Genomic DNA, 18741 nt, shown 5'->3' with positions numbered 1-18741 from the left:
GAGGAGTCAGATGGCACGTATGGCATGTTTGTTAAGAAACGTGAAGAATTGGGCAAGGATGAAGCATTGCATCTTTGTTGTGAGTAATGTAGAGGAATGCACAGTAGAGACCTTCGCCCCCAAAAGGGCAAGAAGTTCTCACCTTAGAAAAGACAGGCAGTAATAAACCTTTCTCAATTTTCAAGCCTCAGTGGCAAAAAACGGTATTAGACCTAGAGTGGAGTTCTGAGAATATTAGGGATTGCAGACTCTGCAGTTTCTAATTGAGTACTAAGCACTATAAAGAGGAGCTGAGTGTAGCCTATAATGCAGGTGAGACTTTACCATTAAATAAAAAGCTCAATTTGAAAAAGAAAAAAAAAAGAACATTTCATTTTGCTCCCAGAAAGCATTCCTTCTTAAGTTCACAAGTATATGCAAACCAACAAAATATCCTAGATGAATGGAGAAGGTAGGGACCTATTCAGACTCACTAGCTGTAGACAGTTTGATTACCTGGACTCTTTCAAATTTGCAGAAAAAGGACAGACTCTTACAAAAGGTGATTTCAGAACAAAGCACTTTCTGGGGCAGTCTGAATTGGATGCTTTAAGAACTCTTATCCTTTCACTGAGTACACAGGCCGTCTATGAGCAGTATGCAGGAAATTTAGTTGGCTGTTTTAGGTGTCTAAAAACAATTGGTACGAGTACTCTGGAGATAAGTGATACTTTATGTACTCCATGAATTATATATTTCTTGGTGAAAAACTGAAACAGTGTGGGTTGATGCTGTTAAAGTACTTTGCAATATTCTCCTAATGCTACTAATCTATTTCATGTACATGCATGTATCTTAGCAGTTTGTACAGTACCCACACCTTTCTTATCTGAACAGTGTTTTGCATCTAACAGAACTGGTCAGTGTTGAGTTAGAGAATTGTAATAACTGTTTTTACTGTAATTTAGGAAAATTGCCAAGAGATTTTGAGTGGAAGAGGTTCCTGAAATAAGGAGATTAACTGTTATGGGGTTCTTACTGGATTTTTTTAACAAGTGGAGTTAACCTGTTTTTCCACTGCTCAGAACCTTTCAGTAATGTGCAGTAATAGAAGGCAGGATAAATTTGGGGGGGAAATCAGCATGTAAGCCAGAAAAAATATTAGGTGTAGCCCCAGCAGAAGTTTGTGCTTAGTGAGGATGGGAGAAATGGAACAGGCTTCATTCAGTTTATGAGAGGAAGAAGGTAGCTTCTTAGAAGGACAGGAAGGGTGCAAGGACTAAACAGAGCATATGTGATTGTGCTCGCAATTCATTTTTGAGCAAGGATAAACAGCTTCATCATATAGCTGCATATTGTTCTTAGCAATTGTCATAAGAAACCATTGTCTGTGCTCATAACATTTTTTTTTTAAAGGTACAACAAAGAAAATAAAATCCCTCAGAGATCCATCAGTGAAGATGTCCAAGTCAGACCCACAGAAGTTAGCTACTGTTAATATAGCAGATAGCCCTGATGAAATAGTGCTGAAATTTCGCAAAGCTGTGACTGACTTTACCTCGGAGGTGACCTACGACCCCGCCGCTCGCCCTGGTGTCTCCAATCTGGTGTCCATTCATGCTGCAGTAACAGGGCTTAGCATCAAAGAAGTCCTGCACCAAGCCACTGGTCTCGACACTGCTCACTACAAAATGGTGGTAGCAGAGTCAGTTATCCAAAAATTTGCACCTATCAGGAATGAAATCAAGAAACTCCAGGAAGATAAGTTCCATCTGATAAAGGTTTTAGAGGATGGAGCAGAAAAAGCCAAAGAACTGGCTGCCCCTATCTATCAAGAAATAAGGAGACTGGTTGGATTTCAATAGAAGCTGCTGAGTAGCTTCAAGGACTTTTGTATCATGAGTCAGAGATTTTGTTATTTGTAACAAAATCATGTATTAATTTTTAATCATTTTGGTTTGAAACAAAAACTTTTCTTCCTGGAAGATCCAATAAAAAAATGTACATGAAGCCAGGTATTTCCAGTGGGACCAGTATTAAACATGTCTGGATAGTCAAAGAGGGAGGATAGAAGCAATCACAATTCACTAAGAAATTGTGCAAAAGTAGACTATAAGGTCACCTGTGTGAGTTTTTTGGATTTTTCCATTGACCACTGCAAGAAGCTGAAGTGTAGACAAGGTGTTCAGAATCTAGCAGAAGCATTTGTAATCCTCTCAAGAGCATACTTATCTGTATATATGATCTCGTTTCAGATGGACAATTTTTCCTGTTGGGAGTTACTAAGCTTTGATATGGTGATTGAACATGTTCTTGGATAACCAGAATAAAAGCAGAGACTTAAAAATAAATGGTCAGGGTGATGAAGAGAGAACTTACTGCTTCTCCCTATAGTGTTGTCAAATTCAGTGTGAATTTTTTTTTTGTATCTAGGTAGTTTGCATTAAGTGAATTTCACTTCTGCCATTTGTGCCATCCTGCTGGTCAGGTCTAAGGTACTTCAGTAAGAAATGGCATGTGCTTCAGCTGCTCCTATTTCACCTGCTGTTCTGTAAAGCAGGAAGCTCCTGAATTTTCAGTTAAGCATCAAGTCTAGGATTGCTTTAAAAAAGGTGCAGAAGAGAAGATGTAATCCTGAATCAAAGAAATCTTGGGTTAATAATCAGAGAACTTTCTGTAAAGTTTACAAAGTTGCTTCTTTAGAAAATTGTGCCAAGGTCAGAGCCAGAATAGATTTGAATAGATCTTTATGGACTCCTCACTACTGAGCCTTGAGAAAGTGTAGCAATGGGAGAGCAGTGTTAGCCTGCCCTGATCTTGGGCCTCACAAGATCCACAGACTTGGATCCATGGATTGTGGCACTTGTTGGGAAATGTGTGGCGAAAGGAAATTGCCAGAAAGAGACACCATGTTCTGCAGAGGGGTAGTGGTACATGTTAAAGGGTAACAAAAGCCCTCCTGGTCCTTTGCCAGCATATTTAACTGTGTCATTACACTTCATGGTGCTGTGTTTGAATTTGCTGTGCTATAATGTAAATTGAGTTAATCCTGTCCTCCGGCAGCTCATAACCACTCTATGCCTGTGGCATTTGTCATGAAGGATTGCAGTCTTACATGACTATGTTAGTAAAAAATGGGGAGGGGGGGGGGGGGTGTTTCTACGTAGTGCAGTTGGTTGGTTAGTTGTTTTGGGGTTTTTCTAAAAAGTAGTATTTAGTTAATTATAGTGAGTTGATTCAGAAAGAAATATTTAATTTTCCAAAATATAAAGCTGAGGACTGTGCATCTCCAGATCTGTGCTGAGACCTGTATTATTTGTTGGGGATCTGAAGAAGAGAACTTCCATGCAAGAACTTGATGATGACAGATTTTCTAAAATTAGTCAAGACTAGAGAAGCAGAGTGGATGGAGACAGACTGATTGGAACGAAACTCAGTACAAACAAGCCTAAGGTAATGTCCTCTGGGAAGAATAAGTATATTCAAAAATTGTCCCTGGTGTTAAATAAGCTGTAGTGGATAAGGAAAGGACGTGTTATAAATGTTCATATTTATGCAGTTTTGCAAAACTTTTGTTGGTGTTTAACAGCTGCATTAGGGCACTACAATGAAAAATTAAGGCACACAATTACTGCTGCTTCCTGACTTGGCATAAAATGTCTGCTGTGATGCTTTTTAATATAGATTGATTTCTGCAAAGGTCCCACAGTATGTACCTTGAGAGAAGCTAACACTGTGTTCATGAAGACTTTGGAAATCTGTAATACTAGTGTGTCTAGTTTCTACCCATATCTCTTTTTTCACTAGCAAAGATAGAAGTACATATTCAAAAGACAAATCACAGTTTCAAGGTCTCTTCATGCTTCTGATACTCAAATCACCTAATACATAGAGTTGCCATTCAACATACCTTCTTTGCAGTGGAAGGAAAATAGGAGCATTCATAGGAGGGGTTGACACCAACAGGTAGTTTTGGTTTGTTGCTTAAACTGTTCTGAGCAATCTTTCCAAAACTGTTAGATTCTTTATTAGAAAATCATGTAAAAAAAAAAAAATCAAGTAAAGCAGGAAGAAAATTCTTCAGAAGAGCCTTTTCTTTGGGATGGGAGTTTGAGTTTCAATCAAATCCGCTAATTTGCCTCTTTTTAATTCAATAATACGTTGGGAGTTTTCCCTTTACCCTATCAGTCAAACAAGTCTTATTTGCCTGACCTGCTTTCTTCAAGTAAGGAAATACACACATTTTTTCGTTTTCAGAAAAGTCAAACTTGTATAAAACGAGTACATCAACCTACTGATTGTGGAGTTAGCTTTTCGTTTTAGTTGCTCCTGCGCAGGAATTCTCAAAATAACATGTGTTTGCCCAATGAAATAACCCTGATTCCACTAACAACCATGATCTTTAGAATTCCTTGAGAGAGGAGACTATAAATGTTGATGCTTGCAGGTATTTGTTGCCTATTTCAGTTTTCTTAGAGCATGTTTTTTTCTGCAGAGTTAACCATTCAGCTAGTTTAGCTGAGCTTGAAGCAATGAGTTGATTTCAAGCTACTCTCTCTTCTACCTCCCTGTTTCCTCTTGGGAATGTTTTGTAAGCACCCATTCTGTATAGGGTTCTGTGACAATCTTTACTAATTATTGTAGTTGAGTCAGAACAGCTGTTTAGAGAACAATTGTTGGAGAAGATTTGATGCTTTATGTTTCATAATTATTTGTCTCACACTAACTCTAGTGCTGGGGATTTCAAGTTTGTTTGCAGCAAAGTAGGTGCACTCCTCGAAAGGAATTTTCATGTTTGTTTTTATCCAAATCACATTCTCAAAGTCTTCTCTGTGATGTCAGATGAAATGCAGTTGGTAGGAAGTTCGTGCAGAAGCAAACTTCTCATCCTGCAGTGTGGTATAGACATGTCCTGTGGCATTGTGGAAGTCACTGTAAGATGTTCTTCCAGGACAGGGAGGGAAAAAAGTCCAAATATATCTTTCCTAATTGAAATAAAGAGTCAAAAGATAGAGAGGTACCCTTACCCCTTGCTGTGTTGCTCACTGAAGAAAATGAAGCAGAAATAATGATCCTTTATTTAGAATGCATTAATAATTTGTGCCTTAGACTCAAAATCTCCTCTTTTGTCATTCCTGTACGTTAGTACACCTGGCCTACTGCAGATCCCATCCAAAACATATGTATCAGACATAGCATCTCCTGGTAAGGCTCACTCACCTTTAGAGATAAAACATCAACTCCACTGTGAATTACTTACAAAAATCTAACAAAAACATTTATACACTTGAGACATTTATTTTTCCAGCTAGTCGTTCCTAGGAAGTCATGATACCACATGGTGGGTCTCTGGTCTGTGCTTTCAATTTAGAGCACAGAGTTTACTGAGAATTTTAGATTCAGGAACAGTGTCTTCTGCAGCAAAGATTCCAAATAATAGTTGGCCCCATAAATTAACTCTGGGACTGCTCCAGCATACATCCCTGCCTCAAATAGCTGGTTGGAGTGCATGGATATTGTACATTATACTGTAATTTAATTGTAACTCTTAAAGACGTGGTTGAAGTATACTTAGTTTTCAAACACCATGATCTGGCTTCTCAGATTCCCCAGAAAGCTTTCTGCATAGTCCTGATTCAGTGTGTGCTTATCTACAACCAATTCAAGCAAAGCTCCTTTGCAGGATTACAGCTGCATCCATTAAAGGCTAGGGAATTCATAAAAATGAGCTGAAGGTCTAAGGAAGGACCATGAAGTGGGATCCCTAGGGACTGACCTGCATCCAAATATTTTGGGAACCATAGGTTATCAAAGCAAATGTTTTCTTATCCTTGGTTAGGGCCATCATGATCCTGACAACAGTGTAGCAGTAAATACTGCTGATGAAAGTGTGTTCTTTCAACAGTCCAGCTTAGTTAGATTTACATTCAGTACAATAGATGGATCTTTCACTGTTTTGATCTGTGCATTTAAGCTGCTGGATTCTGCCTTCCTGGTTTTTTTATGACTGATGGATTGCTGCACAGAGAGAAATAGTCTAGCAAGCTGGTGTAGGAAGTCTAGTGGAAAAGGGGTTTTGTTCAGGGAATATATATTGTCTGTTCTTGAGAGGAAAACAAAACCCCTCTTTCTGCTGTATTGGACTGTCTAATTTCCTTTAAATTATTTCTGTTCATTCTGTTCTGTTCATTCTTTCTAGGCAAATTTGACAGTAGCTGCAAGAAGAATGTCAATGTATTCAATGTATTTGGTGTAGTCAAAAGCCTTGGAAGGACCCAGACATCTCTTACCTTTTCTAAAGTCTCTTATGTAATGGGACTTTACTGTTAGCATCAGCCAGTTTTGAGAAAATGCTGCAGCAAACTGTAGTCATATGTGACATTAATTTATCTGCTTAAAGCTTTTGTGTTTTGGTTTGGATTTTTTTAGCTCCCTCAGCTGTGAAAGAACTTGTTAAATATTGAATTCCCAATGACGCTTTTTATCACACAGTCCTGTCCAGATGACAGCTGAAGTTATGGAAGATTCTCTTTATTATCACAAAAGATTCTGCTCTGGTTCTGACTGTCTTTTCTATTATTCTGTTTATTTGTGCTAATGGTCATATTGTGGAAGGTTTGACAGGTAAGTGTTTATTCTGTGTCAATAAGAAATCATTTTACCTGCTGCAGTCCCATATTATAGAAATGGAAGATTCACTGATCATTTAACTTGTAGGCAGCAACCTTGGTGTCACAATTATTTTAAATAAAACCAAATGCTAACCTTCTGCACAGGTAAAGTAAACAGTTTATAACACCTGGGAAGCTGTTCTGCCAGTGTTGTAAATTGCTGTCACAGAACACCATGACTGAAGATGAGATTATCCACTGCAGGAGTGGTCTCGTGCTGCCTGTGGACATAAAATTAAGCATCGAGCTTAGCATCTGTTGTGCTGTCATGCTCTCCACATTCCAGCATGGCTGTGAGATGGGAACAGAGCAAATCTGTGCCACACCAGAAGGCTCGATCAGTTCCAGATGTGCTACATTTGCTGTATCTGCAAGATGAAATGTCAAGACAAGAGTTGCAGAGCAAAAATCCTTAAAAGTTATTAAATGTTTAGAAGTAACAGCATGCTTGTAAAGCTTGGCTTATAAAGCCTGTGATAGCATGGTCTAAGCCTCGCTCATAGAGCTGACAGGAACAGTCACATAGCTGAGTGTGATGGTAGCATAAGGTAAGCCATCTGCTTCCTCAATACAATAGTGTAAAGACAGTATGAGTCTAATTTGAGGGGTTACTGGATTAACCCTCACAGGTGGAAAATAATAGCTTATGGCAGAGCAAGGTAGTATGACATCTCTCTTGTGCCCTAAACCATTCTGGAACCAGATGCTCACAGTTCAGGTGGAGGCACAAAGCACAGAGAAGATGCTGCATAGACAGTGTCACTTGTCACACGTGCTGCTGTATCTATGGCTCTGCAGTTCCTCCAATTTCAGTTTGGCGTGACTTTATTGTCATGCATCAATGTGAAATGATAGTCACGTGCTGATAAAATTAATGGAACTTTGGTTTGAAACACTGGATGTATGTTCTATTCTCTGCTATCTTTGGTGAGAAGTTCTTTCCTAATGCCTTGGGATTTGTAGAAATAAATCATTAAACTAAATAAGAAGAAACTTACTGAAACAAGCCTACTCTCTGGCATTATTCGGTTTCTGGCTTCATTTACCCTATTTATCTTCATGCTTCCTCCCCTAAGCCACATCCCTTTCTGAGTAAAGTAAAACCTGTATGTTGAATGTTGTGAGACAGACTTTTTATTGTGACTGGAAACAGTTTGTCAAATGTGTTTGAAGAGTCTCTTCATGGTGTATGCTGAATGAATAACAAAGATTTCAATAAGTGCCTCTTGAGTATTTAATCCAAGAAGTATCTATGAGTGGATTGGAGTTTGCTCTGCCCACACTCACTCCTTCATGCCTGTCTGGCAGATGTTCCTACAGCAAGAATGGGAAAAAGAGAAATTTTCTCCTTAGGGTTGTATGCCAAATGTAAACTGCAAGTGGCAGTGTGGCATCCATTATTTTTAGACAGTCCTCATTAACTTTCTCTTTGTGATGTAACTGTTTGCACACCCTCAGAGTGGAAATTTTGTGGATATTCAGGGGGAATAAGCACTGAATGTGAATGACTAAACCCATTTCTGCCTCAGAGCTAGTGTCTTTGCTATGTATGCACACTGGCACATGAGGAAAAAGGGCCTTGCTTCTTGGGAAAGGATTACTGCTGACACCATTGAGGCAACTGGTCTAAACTGTTACACTCCTACCTTAAGTTCACCAACATGAACCCCCCTAGAAGGAAGCTGTAAAGTGGATTGATTTACTGTCTATATTGTATGAGTGCTGCAGGTTCTGTAGTGTTGGTGTGACCTGTTGGGGAAGTATCATTTTGGTGTTTAATAACCATTGCCAAAATGGCCCAAGGATGTGCTGAGATTCTGAAGATCTTGAATCTCTTATGAGAAAAGGCTGAGAGTTGGGCCTGTTCAGCCTTGAGATGTCTGAGAGAGGGCTCATCAATGTCTATAAGTATCTGCAGGGAGGTTGTCAAGAAGATGGAGCCAGGCATCCAGTCACACATTTCTTCTTGGTGGTGCCAAGCACTAGGACAAGAGACAATGGACAGAAACTGATGCACAGGAAGTTCTGCCTGAGCACAAGAAAGAACTTCTTTACTATGCAGGTACACTGGAACAGATTGCCCAAAGATGTTGTAGAGTCTCTGTCACTGGAGATATTCCAGAACCATCTGGACACAGTCCTGTGCCAGGTGCTCTGGGAGGACCCTGCTTGAGCAGAGAGGCTGGAGAAGCTAACCCATGCTGGTTCCTGCCAACCTGACCCATTCTGTGAGCATGTAAATTCAGATGTATTGCTGATTTGTATGTGGGTTGTTCTGGCTCCCCTGAAGATGAAATGTGCTTTTTTGGGTGACTTTTATCTAATGGCCTAATTCCTACAGAGATACTGTTAAAGTAAACTTCAGAGTTCCAAAATATCTGTGTAGCATAACAAAATTGAAGTGATGAGCTTTGCTGCTGTTTTAATCCACTTTGCTTGCCAGCATCACACACTGGCAGGAGTAGAAACTCCTTTTTTTCATCTTCAAGTAGAAACTTTTTTTCTTCTTCAAGCCAACCAAGTTCTGACTCAAAGGGTTTCACTCTACTTTCTGCTTGCCTTTGGGGAGGTTGATTAGCTTGAGTGCAAATGTTGCCTTTATGGTTTATGAGCATGTTTCAGGAGAGGATGAATGGCTTGTCAAGGGAGATCTCTGGGCGGCATGAGAAGATTTAATGGATAGTGCAAGGTTTTGTGGAGGGTGTTTTACCTTAGAAAATAGAAAAATGTGCCTCATCAAGGCCATTTCAGTGTACATTTTTAAATCTGATTTGAGCCTTTGTTGGCTGCCTTGCAGTTTTTTGTTCCTTTAATACCTTCTCTGCAAAATTATTTTTGCTCTTCGGTGAAGCAAAGAAAATCTAAAAATATGTTTTACTTTTTATTTCTCTTTTGCTTTAGAGCAGGATGCCTAACTTTGAGCAGGGTGCTTTGCCTCAGTTTCCTCACTATAAATAAGGCATTGGAGACTTCATTACACAAATATTGGGAGGCTAAGCTAATATTTACCAAGAGTTTTGAGCCTTCTAGTTCAAGGTGCCCTCGCTTGACACTTGGTTATAGTATTTCTTCCTGAAGTGCTCTTTTGGTGATGCTTGTGGTGTAAGTAAATAGTGAAAAGTGCTGAAGGACAGACAGTTCAGTATACAGTAATAAATAATGCATTTAGTGAAAGCATCCGAGTTTTGTGCTTCGAAGAAAGACACAGGATGTTGATTTCTACCCTGATACTCTTTGTTGTACTGCAAAATACTTGAAAATGTCTCTTAATCTTTGTCGCCTCCTTGCAGTGTGAACGTAAAGACCCTTCAAAAGATCTAATATCAAAAGGAAGGTAATTCTGCTACAGGGAGGGGAAAAATAATTGCTAAATTTCCTGAATAGTAAACAGTTTGGTTCAGCATTTGGGGGTTTATTAGGGAGCTGCTCCCTCCGTTCTTGGCCCTCTCACTGCTGGTATCTCGAGGATGGCGCGCCCCTCTGCCTGCTGTTGTTGCGGGCTTCTCCCCGCTCCCCACCTGGAAACCTAGCGGCCAGTGGAGGGAACTGGGAAGGTGCCACAGGAGTGAAGCGGCGGTGGAGGAGCGTCGCTCGAGCTCCGTGTGCGGGAAGGCGCTTCCCCAGCGCGGGGGGAGCCGCGGGGTCCCTGCGGGCGGGGGCGCAGTGCTCGGCTGCGGGCACCAGGGGGCAGCGGCGGGCCGGGGGGCGCTCCCCATCCCGGACCGGACCGGACCGGACCGCTGTCCCGCGCTCCCCATCCCGGCCTTGTGTCCTGCGCTTCCCGACCCAGCACAGCGCCCTGCTTCCTCATGGCACGGGGCCGGGAACTGCTTTTGCCTGTGTCCCGCTGCCCTGACCGGGACGAGGGAGCGCTCTCCGTGTTCCGCGGGTTCAAGGAGGTGTTCAAAGTAGTCCTCCCGGCAAGGGAGCCCGGCTCAGCCCGTATTGCGGGGTGAGTGCGGGAGCATCGCATGAGCCCTGCCTGTGCCGCGACGCTGCGCGGCTCTGCACAGGGGCTGGGCTGTGCCGCCTCGTGAGGCTCGGGGCACTCACCGCATCCTCCCAAAGGCTAAAAGCGAGCAGGAGGCGCGTCAAGGGCCTTTCTGAGCCCCTTGGTCTCTCTCTCTCTCCCTATGGAACGGTGCTTGCTTGCTGCAAGGAATGCAGCCCCAGCACTGAAGGCTATCCTGACATCTTCGCATCCCGGAGGGCTTTCCCTCAAACAGATTTTCGAGCAGAAACAGGGGCAGTCCGTGCTCCACTTTCGGGGTAGTGAAGCCCTGCAAGGAAAAGGAGGCTGACTCGGTCCGTCCCTTTCCCGACGATAATTCCCCAGCACTTTCCCTCAGGCGAGCCTTAAGATGGGGATGATTTCAGTGGCCGAGTGGTTTAAAAGAATAAGTGAGGGGACTATGAAGGGGCGGTCAGATCTGCTTATCGGGGTTATTTACTAAGCGCTCCTCTCTTCCCTTAACGCAGAAAATACGAAACGAGCCGAAGGCTGGCCCGAGCCCTCACCTCCGTAACGTGGAGAAAGAGGGAGAAGTGTGCTAACGATGCCCGGGAAAACTCAATATTTTGTTTTCGAGAGTCGGCAATGGGGGGCGACAGGGTAAAATACACCTGATGCTGCTAACTGGAGAGAGAACGGAATGAACGCACCGGCAGATAAAAATATCTGCCCGCCGTTTTGTTGCAGTACGAGCTCCGACACACGACCTTTTCCTCTTTCTTTCCTTTATTCGTTCCCCGCTACCTCTGCTGGGGCTACCTCCGAAATGAAAGCGAAGACGTGGGGTTTGGAAAGCCACGTCTGATCCTTGCCGTGTACCCCAGCCTTGAGCCTCTCTCAGAACTGCAGGGCGATGTTAAAGCTTGCGTTTGCCCTGCATCGCCTCGCCTTCCGCAAGTCTCCAAACCCCGGCGAGGCAAGAGAGGTGATGGGCGAGAGGGGCGAGTCCGGAGCCCCTCGCATCTGCTGTCCTTCTTGGGCTCCAAGCCTTTGGGTGGGCAGAATTAAATGCCTCTGTTCCCATCCATGGATTTTCGGGGAGGGCTTAAAGCAAGGCAATGATTGCCTTCATCCTGTTACGGGCAAAGCGATCGTGTTTTGCTGAGGCAGGGAATAAATCTGAGAGTTCCCGAGGACTTCGTCATGTATTATTGCCCACAGCTTGAGAGCTTTGCGATTAGCTAGAGGCAAAACTCCAGGTTCACGTGCAAGTGCCCCGGAGACAATGCGCGTGAGGCAAGCGGGGAAAGCAGCAGCGGCGAGCTGCAGTGCTCGCTCTTCCCAAGCATCTCCACGGGGAAAATTGCGACAATTTCCATATAACGAAAACCAAGTTAAGAGGGGAAAGAAAATAGAAACAATTAGTGAGTGGGTTGGTACGTTTCGAGAAGTGAAGCCCTGCGCGTTCGGCACCATTCCGTGAAGGGTGCAGGTTTGGCTCCCGTAGATAAATCCCGCTGCTCATTTTCATTCTTGTCTCGGCAAAGCCTGGCGAGTCCCTCCGATCCCCTAGAGCTTTAGTCGGAGGCTCCGTGTGCTGGAGCCCGGGGCAGTGCCGAGGGCGGGTAGCGCATCACTCCTGCGTCTCGGAGCAGCGGGTCTCTCTCCCTGCCCCCATGGTGCTCAGCCCGAGCGGGGAGTTACGTTCCCGTCTTCTCCCGAGGTCCCAGGGATCAGTCCCGCCGAGTATCTTTTCAATCTCTTTTATTCCGGTTGACTGAGGCTCATACATCACCGATTCTCCTAGTGCCTCGCAAACTCTCACCTGGCGTTGTCATATCCCAAATAAATTTTCTAAACAAGCATTTGCTTCCCAAATACGGGTATAATTTTCACTGGATTTCTTTTTAACGACTTCCATTGAATCGATACGGCAAAGCTCTTTATCTTATAGTGCAATGCAGAATGTGGTGTTGTACACATATGGTTTGGTTCCCCCCCCACCCCCCCCCCATTCCTGCGAGCTGGGCAGCTTTCAACCGGGAAAGGCGTATTTACACATATTTGACTTCTTGCACATTCTAATACGCCGAAACGGTACGGGATGGTTTAGGAGATATGTCTGGGCAGAGAGATTAAGCTGAGTCTAGGCAAATGTACTTTTAAAGCCGATTCCGAAGAAGTGAGTATATCCTTAAGACAGAGCTAAAAATGCCATGGACATTTTTATTGCTGTTGCTGAAAATAGCAAATCCGTGTTGCTAAACACGGATCGATCAATTGCCATGGCAAACGGATCAAGAATAAGAGTGCGAATCACGTGGGGGATATGTATATAAAGGGAAAAAAAGATAGAAGGAAGATAAGTGTAGAGCCTCTCATACGGAAGGATGAGTGCAGGGCCGGGAGTGCTGTGGGCGTGGGTCTGGTGTGCAGCGCGTACCCTGAAGGGGTGAAGGCAAAGGGCAAGCGAAGGGGGGAATTGTTTGGCTAGCCCCAGGTACGGTCTCCTCGGAGCCCTGGTGGAGCCCTCGACTCCCCGCCTGGGGAGGCGTTTTTGGGAACCCCACGGCCAAAACAAATTGGCGCTGCCGGGTCCCTACAGCTTTCCCCGGTTTTACGGTCCCGGGAAAGCAGCAGAGCTGCCTGGGCTCCCCGCGCCGCTCCCGAAACTTATCCCATCTTGGAGCCTGCACCCAGGGACTCGCCTGGCTCTCACGCCGCATGTGTCGCTGTGTGTAGGTGTGTGGGTGGGTGGGGGGGAGCGTCCTCTGTGTGTGTGTGTGCGGAAGCGCTGGGCTGCCATGTCCGTGCCTGCTTTCTGTTTGGAGGCATCTAGAAGTGTTGTCTCTGGTGTCCACAGGACCCGCTGGCAAAGCAGAGGGGGTGAGTATGAGCCCTTGGTTGTAAGTCCTCTTCCTGCTGTGTCTGAGCTGCCAGGCCGCCTAGTCTGGAGTGTGGTCTTTATCTTCAGCTGAGGAGGACCATTTTACTCCGCGTTCTCCTTCTTCCTCTGAACTTGACAGGGAAGAGTAGGTGCAGTTTTGTTTCGATCAAAGCAGTGCCTGCGAAAGCGACGTATAGTTCCATCCAAACAAATCCGAGTGAACTTCACTCTCAGAACTGTGCCAACCTTTTCCAGACTGAACTCAAGCTCCTTTTCTAACTTGTAAAATCTGCTCGTGTCCCTGCCTCACGGCCTGTCCGTCTGTCATCCTTTGGGGTTGACCTTTCCGGGAGAGGCAGCCCAGGTCGGATTGTCAAGTATGAGTCCAGTCCTGTCCAGTTTGTTTGGGGTGAGTTTGCTTTCAAACCTCTCACCCGAATTCGTTCTTATTTGAGTAATTAGACAAGGAAAATCTCATCACCCTCCTGAGCACCTAGGGATCCCAAACCAAAACCCAATCACAGTACTCAAAATTCAGAGGGTTTCTCTCAAGAAAATATATTTGTATTTATATACACGAACACATCTGCGAGCTGCTCCAGCATACGTACCCCGATTACATGAAAACAGATAACATTGATCTCCTAGACATATTTGAAATAGGTTACCCGTTTGTTGTTGGCTGGTTTGTTGTTTCGGGATCTTTTTCTCCGGAAATAAACTGATTTCTGAAATCGTTTTCCCCCCGTAGGGTTTCCCGCTATTTTGTGATGTATCTGACATTGCAAACGGGAGATGAGCAATTTCTGTATCTGGGATCAGGGTTAGAGGCCCAGAAGAGTTAATGCCGCCAACTCAGTTCTGTTTCTAGACACACATGTTTTGGAATATGGCAATAGTCTGACGAAAAGGTGCTCTCCGAAAGGACAAGCCTCTCGGCGTTTAGCCGGGAAACAGTGTAGGAGGGAAACTGCAGCTGCGGAGATTTCGACCCCGAAAAGTTTGTTCTGTAGCTCTTTACAGTGATAGGGAGTGCGCGGAATCTGGAAGGGTCGAGTTCTTGCAGTTCCGCAAGGGTTTACGGCCGCAAACCGTAAGGGACGGTGCTGTAAAGCTCCCAGGAGCTGGTGACACACCAGATTTTCATGCTTCGTGTGATGCCGCTGGGGCGTCTTCTCTGCAGCGAGGTTCTGGGGCTTGTGCGCCGTGACGGTCTCTCGGGGAGAGAGAAGTGTTTGCTGAATTTGCTTTCCAATGCCGACGTTAAAATAAAAACGCGGCCTCTGAAGCGTCGCTTTTAAGCCGCGCCGTGCAGACCTGGAAACCAATTCGCCGGGGATCAGTCGTGAAACCTAAAGACGGAATGGGGAGCCTGCAAACCTTTGCAGCCGCAAAGAGAATTCATCGCATAACACCGGCTAGACGGCGTCCGCCCGAGCCGTGAGTTTAAAAATCAAAAGAGGGAGTAAAATCCCAATGCGAAAAGCAGGGAAGATGCAGCTACAATAAAAAAGGGCCAGTAAAGCCTACACTGCACAGGTCGACCCGCATGCCCGGTGTCAGGGCGGAGGGGGAAGGTGTGACCCCGAGGTGTCACATCTGTCGGCGGGGCCTTCGCCGGGGTCCCCCGGGCGGGGGAGGCGGCGGGCGAGGCCGCGGCCACGAAGCGGAGCTGAGATTCGCTCAGCTCCACCGCGGGTGCAGCAGGCATGCGAGGGGAGGGATTGCCTGCAGACCTGCAGCTAAAGGCCCAGAGCCCCTGCCCCGGCCGTGATCGGTTTTCTGGCTTCTGCTGGCGCAGCTCGGCCTTTTTAGCTGGTGGACGGGAGGTGCCTGACTTCTCTTGCTATTCCGAGCAGCACTTTTCCGCGGCTCTTTGGTTGATTCCTTCTCCCTCTTTGCTTTCTTACGCTTGTCCATTATGTTTAAAAACCTGGCGAAGGTTACTGTTCTCGGGGCTCCAGATACATCTCCTGACACGCAAAAGTACCCGTCAGGTTTTCCCTTTCTCAGGAAACCGCCCTGCAAAAGGGGGTTTCTTCTCTGCTCCAAGTTCAAAGGCACAGTCCTGAAGTAGTTAAGGGGGCAAAAGGGACAAGTGTGGGGGAGGCGCCGGGTCAGGAGCGCAGGGTCGAAGCCATTAGAGCCTCCGCCTCTGTGGGCTTGCCCTTTACGGCCTCAGCATTTCGCTGCGGGCACCGTCCCCACGCATAGAACTGAGGGGCTTGAGGAACACCTCGCAGGGAAGGGAAAGATCTCGGTGCTTCTTTTTGGAAACGCTAAAGAGATGGCACTGAGGGACACCGAACCCAAAGGAGTGACCCCGGCCGAGAGCGGGGCTTGAGGGAAGCGTAGTTTTCCCACCCGCTCTGCTGCCTTCTTCGGATCCAAGATCGCTGGGGTACCGGGGCAGGCATATCCTACTAATAAGCAGAATAATAATTTCTCTACCTGCTTCTCTCCGTCCACTACATCCCCTGCCAGCCTGGGGGTGTCTGCTGGTGAAATCTTCCCTTGCCGCTGCCCTCTGCTCCTTCCCTGAAAGTTATTGGGTTACGCTCTGCTGCTGTTATACGGGGCATGTGCTGGGTTGTTAGAAACCTCTATAAAAGAATAAAGACTTAGTGGCAGCCCGCGCCTGAAACTCGTTTACCTACACGTTATAACACAGTCCGCAGACGCCGTTTAGAAGCAACGGGATTTGGTGTTGTAGAAAGACGAGTCTCCCACTATTTCTATTTGATCGAAAGAAAGCTTTGTAAGGTGTTTCCTGTCAATTTGAGATTTTGTGCGGCACTTCAGGCAGGTTATTTCTTTGGAAAACAGCCATGGAGCCCATTGTCTTTATCTGATGCTTGAAAGATTGGGGAGGAGAGGAAGAAGAAAAATCATTGTTAAAAAACACTTTGAAGTTTTGCAACTGTTGCTGCTCCATTTTTTTTTCCCCTCCAGTTTCCAGATGCACCAGAAACCGTTACTTTGATCTCACAAAGCAGCAATTTATATTTTTTAATTTTTGACAAAAAGAAAAAGTTGGGTAACTCAAAGAGTAATGGCAAACATGCCGGGGATTAGGTCATCGGGCCGCGCGGGGCGGCCCGGCAGGCGGGAGCGAGCGAGAGAGAGCCGAGAGCGCAGGAATGAGGCGGCGGGGAAGGACGGGGCTTTCTCTCCGGACCAGCCTGGCCGCCGGAACATCTGCTCCGGGCTTATTTTACACCCCCGCTCGTTCACAAGGGAGAAGCTTGCCAGTGCACAAGGGGCTGACTGAGAGTGCCGTGGGACCCTCCCTCCCTTTTATGCGCTTGCCCGGGGTTGGCGGAGGGGCGCGGTGCCACGGAGAGAGGCGCACACACGTCGGGTTGCAAGTAACCCAGGAGCTATTAAAAACCGCGGCTGGAGCCGTGGCGAGGGCCAGAACACGGCTTGGCAAATGTTCGCGAGCCAGTTTAGTCAGAGCAGGAAGGAGATCATGGAACCATATAATATAGTGAGTTGGAAGGGACCCGCAAGGATCATCGAAGTCCAGCTCCTGGCCCTGCACACGGCAGCCCCATGAATCACACCATGTGCCTGATAATGTTGTCCAAACGCGTCTTGAACTCTGTCAGGCTTGGTGCTGTGACCATTTCCCTGGGTAGACCCGTTCCTGTCAGTGCTCAATCACCCTCTGGGTGAAGAACTTTTTCCTAATATCCAACCTAAATATACCCTCACAGAGCTTCAGGCTATTCCCTCGGGTCCTGTCACTGGCCACCACAGAGATCAGAGTCTGCGTCCTCGACGATGAGAGCCCTCTGCTTTTACTGATGCATGGCCAGCCCTCTTTGAGCGTTCCTCAAAAATTAGTTGCCCCATATAAAACCAGGAGCCTCGTGTCTGTTGCAATGCTCCCAACTCAGGGATGCGATAAATAGGTTGGAGTTGCCAAAACCAACCCGACCCGTTTCCTGAGTCCAACGAGGCGGCTCGATCTCTTTTGCTCCCTCCGTGCCCGGAGAAGCCTGGACGGGCATACCTGTCCCCAGGGTCACGGCCGCCGCCGGACCCGTGATGATGGCAGGGACAGCGCTAAGATCGGCCGGACGGAAGCAGCAGATGACAGCTGCCTCCCTCGGGCCTCCCCCTCCCTGACCGAACCACGGCCACCTGCCTAATGGCTTGACTCCCGGGAGACACCCACCCGTGCGGAGGTCAGGAGTTTATTTTGCTAAGGAAAATCGAATGGGAGGAGGCGTAAGAGGAGTGTGTTTGTGTGGTGTACCCAAGAGACGCTGACCCCATCACTCTCCCACTGAAAGCGCAGGCCCGTGTTGAATCTGCGATGTTGACTGCTGGTGATTGTCTTGCATGGCAATCACTGCCGCTGCTGCCTGGGTTTTCCATTCCGAAGATACCGACCCAGAACAAGTTGCTGACCCGACAGACCGCGCAAAGTGTGAAGTGGCTTCCTTGGGAGCTCGTCGTACGCAGTGGGGATGTTTGCAGAGCTCTCCGGGTGTCAGCCTGGAGGAAGCTCGACCCCAGCTCTGCTTCTGCCGTGTCTGGCAGATCCCCGATCGCTTTTCTCGGAGGTTGCGCCCTTCTCCCTCAGCGCGGGTGGAAACGGCACCTCAGCAGCCGCAGGCGAGCACGATTTCATTGTAAAGGCCTCTGGGACCCACGCGAGCCACTGGCAACAGAAAACTGGCTCTGATCCCGCTGCTGCCAAGGGGCGAGACGGCTCCAGGCGCTGGTCGCTGACGGGAGGGCCCAGGCAGCGGGTGAGACCCGTCCCGCAGGATGGCTCCCCGGACTGGCGTGTCACCGCCCGGGCTGCCCCGGCAGTGTTGCTGCTCCGTGGCTGCCGCAGTCCCCGCTCCCCTGCGTGGTGAGGGCTGCTCGCTGCCTCCCCCGCTGCGGGGAGGGGTGCGGGGAGAGCAGCACCCGCCAGCGGAAGGGCGAGGTACCCGTGGGGGACAGGAGACCTGCCGGCCGGTGGCCAGGCAAAGGGCCGCCCCCACTGCAGCCTGTGGGCCGGGAAAGCTGTGGTCGCCAGGGTAGGGGACAGCCTCCTACTGCTAGAAGTGGCCCTCCCCTGGGAAATGGGATCGAAGTGACTCGAGGGTGAAGTGGTGGCATCTGTCGCGACCGTTCAAAACCCTTATTTTTAAAAGGGTAGAAATGTGCGGGGAGGAGGAAGGAGCGATAGAAATGAGATGCTGGCACTGAGGAGTCGCAGGGAGACATCAACAGTCTGTGCCTATAGACCA

At 46.9% G+C, this 18741-nt stretch overlaps 1 protein-coding gene across 1 annotated transcript in view; it reads left to right on the top strand.

Annotated features, from left to right (window-relative positions):
* The window catches only part of WARS2 (tryptophanyl tRNA synthetase 2, mitochondrial), a 38459-nt gene extending 36262 nt beyond the window's left edge, over window positions 1-2197 (top strand). The window contains exon 6 of the mRNA XM_062513157.1: window positions 1396-2197. Coding sequence (XP_062369141.1) covers window positions 1396-1844 — 449 coding nt within the window. The 3' untranslated portion in view covers window positions 1845-2197. The remainder of the gene's footprint in view (window positions 1-1395) is intronic.
* Window positions 2198-18741: the final 16544 nt, after the last annotated feature.

The sequence above is a fragment of the Cinclus cinclus genome, chromosome 2, assembly GCF_963662255.1.
Source record: "Cinclus cinclus chromosome 2, bCinCin1.1, whole genome shotgun sequence".
In the NCBI taxonomy this organism is placed as follows: Eukaryota; Metazoa; Chordata; class Aves; order Passeriformes; family Cinclidae; genus Cinclus; species Cinclus cinclus.
The sequence above is the reverse complement of the archived record's forward strand: the minus strand, read 5'-3'. Positions and strand labels throughout refer to the sequence as shown.